Source organism: Ailuropoda melanoleuca, chromosome 10, assembly GCF_002007445.2.
Source record: "Ailuropoda melanoleuca isolate Jingjing chromosome 10, ASM200744v2, whole genome shotgun sequence".
NCBI lineage: Eukaryota > Metazoa > Chordata > Mammalia > Carnivora > Ursidae > Ailuropoda > Ailuropoda melanoleuca.
The window spans coordinates 15,398,034-15,407,223 of NC_048227.1; the positions used below are offsets into that span (position 1 = coordinate 15,398,034).

The following is a 9,190-nucleotide window of genomic DNA, read 5'->3' on the forward strand; positions in this document are numbered from 1 at the left end:
CATTCTTTTGCATGTAGCTGTCCAATTTTCCCAGCACCATTTATTGAAGAGACTGTCTTTTTTTCACCGTATGTTTTTTCCTGCTTTATCAAAGATTAGTTGCCCAAAAAGCCCAGGGTCCATTTCTGGGTTCTCTATTCTGTTCCATTGGTCCATGTGTCTGTTTTTGTGCCAGTACCATGCTGTCTTTGTGATCACAGCTTTGTAGTACAGCTCGAAATCCGGCATTGTGATGCCCCCAGCTTTGTTTTTCCTTTTCAACAGTTCCTTGGAAATTCGGGGCCTTTTCTGTTTCCATACAAATTTAAGGACTATTTGTTCCAGTTCTTTGAAAAATGTCCTCGGTATTTTGATCGGGATAGCATTGAAAGTGTAGATTGCTCTGGGTAGCATGGACATTTTAACAGTCATTAAGCGCCTGTCTTCGGATTAGGGCATGATCACAGCATTCCGGAAAGGAGTCCCTCATCGGGCTCCTCCGCTGGGAGCCTGCTTCTTCCTCTCCCACTCCCCTGCTTGTGTTCCCTTTCTTGCTGACTTTCTGTCTCTCTCTCTCAAATAAATAAATAAAATCTTTAAAGAAGAAGCCCACATCCCTAAGATCTCTATAAAACCAGGGTGCACGGCCTGGGTCCCAGTCAATAATTTGGGCTCTGGACAACCCCGCAATCTCTCCTCATCAGAATGACGAGAAGGGGAAATTTTTGATTACTCATTCAATGTCTTTGCTGGTTATGGGTCTGCTCAGGTTTCTATTTCTTCCTGTTCCAGTTTTAGTAGTTTATGTTTTTAGGAATGCATCCATTCCTTCCACATTGCTAATTTGTTGGTATGTAATTGCTTATAATATTGTCTTAGAATTGTATTTCTTCGATGTTGGTTGTAATCTCTCCTCTTTCATTCATGATTTTATTTATTTGGGTCCTTTCCCTTTTCTATCTGATAAGTCTGTCTAGGGGTGTTAATTCTTTCAAAAAACCAGCTCCTAGTTTCATTGATCTGTCCTATTGTGTTTTTTTTTAATTTGTCATTGATTTCTGCTCTAATCTTTATTATTTCTCTTCTCCTGCTGGATTTAGGCTTTATTTGCTATTCTTTTTCCAACTTCTTCAAGTGTAAGGTTAGGTTGTATATTTCAGACTTTTCTTGTTTCTTTAGAAAGGCCTGTATTGCTATATGTTTCCCTCTTAGGACCACCTTTGCTGCATCCCAAGGATTCTGAACTGTTGTGTTTTCATTTTCATTTATTTCCATTTATTTTTAAAACTCTTCTTTAATTTCCTGGTTGACCCATTCATTCTTTAGTAGGATGCTCTTCCATGTTTTCTTGTAGTTGATTTCAAGTTTTAAAATTGTGGTCTGAAAATGTGCATTGTATGATCTCAGTCTTTTTGTACTGGCTGAGTCCTGATTTGTGACCCCGTGTACTATCTATTCTGGAGAATATTCCACGTGCACTTGAGAAGAATGTGTATCTGCTGCTTTAGGATGAAATATCTGAATATATCTTCTTTGAATCCATCCGCTCCCTTGTGTCATTCAAATCCCTTGTTTCCTTGTTGATCTTCTGCTTAGATGATCTGTCCATTGCTGTGAGTGGGGTGTTAAAGTCCCCTACTATTATTGTATTATTATCAATGAGTTTCTTTAGGTTTGTTTTTAATTGGTTTATATATTTGGCTGCTCCCTATTTAGAGTCATAAAGATTTACAATTGTTAGATCTTCTTGTTGTATAGATAGTTTTATTATGATATATTATCCTTTTTCATCTCTTATTACAGTCTTTGTTTTAAAATATTGTTTGTCCGGTATAAGGATGTTTACTTCAGCTTTCTTTTGATGTCCATTAATATGATAAATGCTTCACCACCTCATTTTCATCCTGGAAGTGTCTATGTGTCTAAAATGAGTCTCTTGTAAAAAGCATATCGATGGGTCTTGGGTTGTTTTCCCCCCTTATCCAATGTGATACCATATGTCTTCTGATTGGAGCATTTAGTGCGTTTACATTCAGAGACATTATTGAAAGATATGAATTTAGTGCTATTGTATTACGTAAAGTCGCTGTTTCTGTAGATTGTGTTGTTTGTTGTCTTTATTAATTTTGGTCTCTCTTTTTGCTCAATGTGTCCCCTTTAATATTTCTTGTAGGGCTGTCTAGTATTCACAAATTCCTTGTTTTTGTTTGTCTTTGAAACTCTTTATCTTTGCTTCTATTCTGAATGATAGCTTTGCTGGATAAAGTATTCTTGGCTGAATATTTTCCAATTTAGCACATTGAATATATGATGACAGTCCTTTCTGGCCTGCCAGGTCTTTGTGGACAGGTCTGCTGCCAGCCTTATGTGCCTACCCTTGTAGGTTGTGGACCTCTTGTCCTGAGTTGCTTTCAGGATTTTCTCTTCATCTCTGAAATTTGTAAACTGCATTATTACATGTGGAGGTATTGACCTATTTTTATGGATTTTGAGGGAGTTTCTCCGTGCCTCCTCAAGTTGAATACCTCTTTCCTTCCCCAAATTAAGGAAATTCTCGGCTATAATTTTTTTCAAATAAATCTTCTGCCCCGTCTCCCTCTATTCATATTCTGGGACCCCTATTATCCAGATACTATTTCACTTTATGGATTCACTGAGTTCTCTAAGTTTCCCTTTGTGATCCAGTAGTTTTCTTTCCCTCTTCTTTTCAGCTTCTTTATTTTCCAGCATTTTACATTCTATGTCACTGACTCTCTCTTCTGCCTCATTTATCCTTGGTTGTAGAGCCTCCATTTTTGACTGCATGTCAGTAATGGCATTTTTAATTTTGTCCTGACTAGATTTTTGTTCTTTTATTTCTACAGTGTGGAATTCTCTAGTGTCTTCTATACTTTTTTCTAGCCCAGCTAGTATCTTTTAGTTGTTGTTTTAAATTCTAGTTCAGACCTCTTACTTGTATCCATGTTGATTAAATCCCTGGCAGTGAGTACAAGCTCCTGTTCTTTCTTTGGGGGGATTTTTCTCTCTCGTTATTTTGTCCAGAAAAGAATATTAGAAAGATACAGAAAAGATAGCCTCAACAACAACAACAACAACAGAAATCAAAACAAAATAAACCTGAAGAAAAGAAAAACAAAGCAAAATTAGAAAATATCAAACAAGAAGCAAAACAGAACAAAACAAAGAACTGGATCCTGCTGTTTTGGTCTACTTGTTAAAGGAAACTCGATTCCAAAATAGGAAAGAATGAAAAACATATGTATCCAATGTAAAATACAATAAAATATAATGAAAAGAAACCAACAGTATACTTGTATATATATATGATGTGTAAAAGTTAAAAAGGAATTAAAAAATAACTGAAAAAATACGAAAATTGCTAAAAAAAAAAAAAAGAGAGACCCTGAAGAATTAAAGAATTAAAAAAAAACCACGAAAGCTATTACTGTTTTACTCAAGAGCTAAAGCTTTGTAGCTCTCTATGATTGGTATGCTTGGTATGGGCCAGTTGTCCTTGCTGGTCTTCTCGGGGAGGAGTCTGTTCCACTGATTCCCATGTATCCTTGCCCTTGTGGAAATGTGCCTCCCTTGCCAGGGGGCTGGGCTTTTTGTAGGTGGCTCTGTATTGCACTGTGTGGTGCTGTTTTGCTCCCTGAAGGGTTTCAGCACCAACGGGCTGGATGAAAATGGTGGTGCCACGAGAGCCTGTGATGATCTGCTTTTGTTGATTTTGATGGCACTTTTCCATGCCTCCTGAATCTAGATATCTGTGTTTTCCCCCAGATTAGGGAAGTTGTCAGCTGTTATTTCTTGAAATAAATTTTCTGCCCCCCTTTCTCTCTTCTTCTTCTGGGAGTCTTATACTGTGGATGATATTATGTTTGATGGAGTCATTGAATTCCATAAGTCTATGCTCGTTTTGCATGATTCTTTTTCTCTCTTTTGTTCAGCTTGGTTACTTTCTTTCATTACTCTGTCTTCTTGGTCACTAATTCATTCCTCTGCTTCTTCCTTTCTGCTGTTCATTCCGTCAAGCGTGTTTCCCATTTAGTTTATTGTGCCCTTTGTCTCTGCTGTTTGTTCCTTATCTCTTTGTTAATGTTCTTACTCATGCCTTGAACTCTTTTCTCAATTCCAGTGAGTCCTCATGATCATTGCTTTAAATTCTCTCAGGCATGTTTCTTTCATTTGTTTTGCTTTGAAAGGGCTTTGTCCTTGTCTTATTCTTTCAATTTGGGTAAGTTTCTCTGCCTCCTCATTTTGTCTGCGTCTTTGTGTCTGTTTGTATGTGTTAAGAATGTCAGCTATGTCTTCTCCTCTTGAAAGTAGTGACTTTATGAAGGGGAGGTTCTGTACATCCTGCTTTTGTGTCTGAGTCACTTTTCCTTTCAGTTCAGTCACCTGCGCTGACTCTCTGCCTATTGTGGGCTATGCTTGTTCTCTATGGTGTTAGTGGGACCTAGGCAAGGCAGTTCTTAGGGATTGCACCTGCTGGAGAACTTGGGGGTGGAGCAGAAGCTTTAGCAAAAAATTTTTTATGCAAGTAGTCTTATGCTGGATCTGTTGAAGTGCTGGGGCAGCTGGGAGCTGGGTTCAGTGTGAGAGGGTGTGGGTTGCTGGGTACAGTGTGTGGTGAGAGGTAGGCATAGCTGAGTCAGGTGTGCAATGGGGGCTGTGCACCCAGCAGCTGGGCAGGGCTTGTATGCAGCTTAACAAAATTTTCCCTGAGCCCAGGCCCGAGGCTAGCAGCATTGGAGTGTGGGACTCCTCAGGAGAACTTGTGGGCATGGCACATTGCTAACAAGTTAGTTAGCTAGTGTTTGTGCAGCCCAAGGTCCTGCCACTGGCCTGTGTTTATGCTGGGAAATGGGGGTGGAGAGTGGCACCTGCCAGCTCCCTCATTTTCAGTGAAGTCTCCAACATGCTCTGAAATCAGTATAAACAGATGTGTCTCCTGTTTGCCCCCAGCATTGTGTAGACTGCCATTTCTTATGTTACCACCATGCACAGGCTGCTGTCTTTTAAGGGTAGTAACACAGCTATTACAGTTATTACTACCCCTCTGGGCTTGCCCAGTGCTGAGTCAGCTGGCATTTAAAGCTCCAGGTTCCAAGTCCCAGTGGTTATACAAACTCATGGAATTGAGCCCCTCTGGTTTTTAAAACCAAAAGATATGGGGATTTGTCTGCCCTGTGTGAGCTCCTTGGTGCGAGGACCTATTTCTCTCCCCTCTCTGCACATGCAGCTCCCTCCCTTCCTTGGGCAGTCTTCCTCCACGCTTCTGACCTTCCTAAACTTTCAGATGCAGCTGGTTCTTCTATTTTTTTAAAAGATTTTATTTATTCATTTGAGAGAGAGAGCACAAGCAGAGGGAGGGGCAGAGGGAGAGAGAGAGGGACAAGAAGTTTCCCCACTGAGCAGGGAGCCCGACCTGGGGCTCAATCCCAGGACCCTGGGATCATGATCTAAGCTGAAGGCACATGCTTAACCTACTGAGCCACCCAGGCACCCCAGATGCAGCTGCTTCTCTATATTTAGCTGTGGAATTTGTTTTGCCAGTCGTTGGATCTCCCTCTGATTTATTGAGTTGGATGTGGATGATATCTATTGGTAAATATGGGATGGGGTGAGCCCAGTGTCCTACTCCACCATCACCCCAAGCTCCCCATATTAACTATTTATTAAATGGTAAAAAGAGAGACAATAGGTGTTATTAACCTGTCATGCTAATCTGTTGAAATAATCTTTTTTTTTTCAGCTATCAACCTGTAGTTGACTATGTAGATGCTCAATTTGAGGCCTATCTTCAAGAAGAATTGAAAATTAAGCGTTCCTTCGTTGACTACCATGATTCCCGTATACATGTGTGCCTTTACCTCATTTCACCTACAGGACATTCTCTGAAGTCCCTTGATCTATTAACTATGAAGAACATTGACAGTAAGGTGTGTTAGATCAATCCATCAACCTATCAAAATTTGATAATTATTTTGTGATAATATATAACTTGAAGGTATTTGCACACAAGAACTTGTTATTTTTAATATTCTAACATATATTTTTTCTTTAAAAAAAGATTTTATTTATTTATTTGACAGAGAGAGGGAGAGAGTACTAGCAAGGGGGAACAGCAGGCAGAGGGAGAGAGAGAAGCAGGCTTCCCTCTGAGCGGGGAGCCCAACTCGGGGCTTCATCCCAGGACTCTGGGAACATGATGTGAGCTGAAGGCAGGTGCTTAGCCAACTGAGACATCCAGGCACCCCCAAATATATTGTTTTCTGTTAATCTTTAAAGCACTGCTCCTATTTTCCAAGGGATAGCATTGCAACATACCACAAACTTAGTAGTTCAAACAACAGAAACTTATTTTCTCACAATTATGCGAAGGAGAAGTCCAAGATGAAGAAGCCGCGAAGGTTTTCTTTCTTCTAAAACCTCTTTTTCCGAGTGATAGATGGCTGCCTTCTCACTGTATCCTCACATGGTCTTTCCTCTGCACATATCTGATGTCTCTGTAAGTCTATGTTTCTTCTTATAAGCACACCAGTCACATCGGATTGGGCCAATTCTAATGACTTTATTTTCACTTAATCACCTGTTTAAAGAGTCTTGTTCTGAGATGCTGGGGGTTAGAGCCTCAACGTATGCACTGGGAGAGGGATGATACATTCAACACATAACAGCATTTAATAAATTTCAACCTTAGTTTGCTTTCCAGAAAAATTTAATAGTATGTATTAGGAAAATAAGATAAAGGTTAAAAAATATTAAAATAAAAATTTATGGGTTTTGTGATTAAAGTCATAGAGGTTGTGGTTCCATTTAAAAATTTGTATTTTTAAAATTGAATTCATTCTACAGTACTATAAAACAGTTCCATTAATATTTACCTGTTACGACTGATTGTGTGAATCGTGAAGTTTTCATGATCCTGGCTAGTGATCCTATCACAGAGGATTCAGAATGCAATATGTATGTATATATTTTTTCCAATAGAGGGTAGATATACATATGAAAGAAATTTTATGTCATGTTTTCTACACTTTATTAAGTTGAAGAGAGAAAAGTTCTAAAATTTGGTTTCTTTTTATCAAAGAAGGTCTGACTTTTGCTATGTATTGTTCAAACTGGAAAGAAATTTTGTACCTAGTCTTATATGTCACCAAGTTGTTGAAAGAAGTTAGATTTCTAGTTAAAATCAAGAGCTACCTCAATTTCTTGATTATTAGTATATTCAATCACCAGGGACATACAGTTTTATTTTTAATTTTATGGGTAGCTGTTATTATCAAGTAATTTCCAGATATAGAAAATTACTTTTTTTTTTTTTACAGAAACATTACATAAAGGGGTGAGCAATGGTTTGTGTGCGTGTCTTTTGTCTTCTCTTCTAGGTTGCTCAGTTCCCTTCTGCAATAAGTGACTTTCATTCCTTAATTCTGAACACCTAAAGAATTATTAACATGGAAAATTTCTATTTGTTATGTGTTAAGGCTTTACTATCATTAGAAGATAGCTTTCTCAGCAATACAATCCAAGATATTTATGTTAGACTTGAACCTACCTTACTAGTTGTCTGCTTTTTACTGTGGAAGGTATTATTTAAGACTCTAAATTAGATAAAAATTTGAAAATCAGTGTTATATTGAGGCCCTAAATTTGTACAAGGATTTTTTAAAATGTACTTTGAGAATCTAAAACAAAAACAATATACCTAGAACTGACTTTTATGCACTCTTACTATATCACAGAACTTGACATTGTGTAGCTATGATTAAATAAGATACTTTATTTTAACAGTAATAAAACATTTTTTAATTTTGCATATTTTTAATTTCTACAAAGTTTATTAAAATGTAAATGCATGGAGACAGGAGTAATCCTTTTTTGGAACTAGGAAGAAAAGTTTATGAATGAAAATTTCAACCTCAAATATGCAATATAGAAATAATACCTTTTTGGGGCACCTGGATGGCTCAGTCGTTAAGTGTCTGCCTTCGGCTCAGGGCATGATCCTGATGTTCTGGGATCGAGCCCCACACCGGGCTCCTCCGCTGGGAGACTGCTTCTTCCTCTCCCACTCCCCCTGCTTGTGTTCCCTCTCTTGCTGGCTCTCTCTCTCTGTCAAATAAATAAATAAAATCTTTTTTTAAAAAAAGAAATAATACCTTTTTACAAATTACAAATGAAGATATTTGTCAGCAAGGTATTATACACATATGTACATACACTCAGTCTTTGTTGTAACCAAAAAAAGGCCTATTATTTTTAGGTGGCCTTTGGAAAACACAAGCAAGTATATGATTTATGGAGAAGGTGTTGCAAATGAATGACAGGTAGAAGGATGAAATTAATTTAGTGTATTGATGAAAGTCCCTTCTGACTTTTAGTAAAGAAATCAAATTGATAATGAATTAATTTGAATCCCTTATTCTACTACTTACGTTTTACTAACTCGAAATGTGTTGAAAGTGTAAGAAAGTTTGAGAAAAGAAATTTGAAACTTTTTTCTTTTTTTCCTTTTTTTCTTTTTATTATGATATGTTAGTCACCATACAGTATGTCATTACTTTTTGATGTAGTGTTCCATGATTCATTGTTTGCATATAACACCCAGTGCTCCATGCAATACGTGCCCTCCTTAATACGATTCACCGGACTAGCCCATCCCCCTACCCCCTCCCCTCTAAAACACTCAGTTTCCCAGAGTCCATAGTCTCTCGTGGTTCATCTCCCCCTCTTCTTACCCCCCCTTCATTTTTCCCTTCCTTCTCCTAAAGATCTCCACAAATGAGTGAAACCATATGATAATTGTCTTTCTCTGCTTGACTTATTTCACTTAGCATAATCTCCTCCAGTCCCATCCATGTTGATGCAAATGTTGGGTGACCACGTCTTCTTTATCCATTCGTCTGTTGAAGGACATCTCGGCTCCTTCCACAGTCTGGCTATTGTGGACAATGTTGCTATGAACATTGGGGTGCATGTGGCCCTTCTTTTCACTATATTTGTATCTTTGGGGTAAATATGCAGTAGTGCAATTGCTCGGTTATAGGGTAGCTCTGTTTTTAATTTTCTAGGAACCTCCACACTGTTTTCCAAAGCAGCTGTACCAACTTGCATTCCTGCCAACAGTGGGAGAGGGTTCCCCTTTCTCCACATCCTCTCCAACATTTGTTGTTTCTTGCCTTGTCCATTTTTGCCATTCTAA

General features: G+C 38.3%; 1 protein-coding gene across 1 annotated transcript in view; it reads left to right on the forward strand.

Moving 5' to 3' along the window:
• SEPTIN14 (septin 14) overlaps positions 1-9,190 on the forward strand; it is a 135,469-nt gene that overhangs the window by 95,417 nt on the left and 30,862 nt on the right. Inside the window, exon 9 of the mRNA XM_019806489.2 lies at positions 5,738-5,924. Coding sequence (XP_019662048.1) covers positions 5,738-5,924 — 187 coding nt within the window. The remainder of the gene's footprint in view (positions 1-5,737; positions 5,925-9,190) is intronic.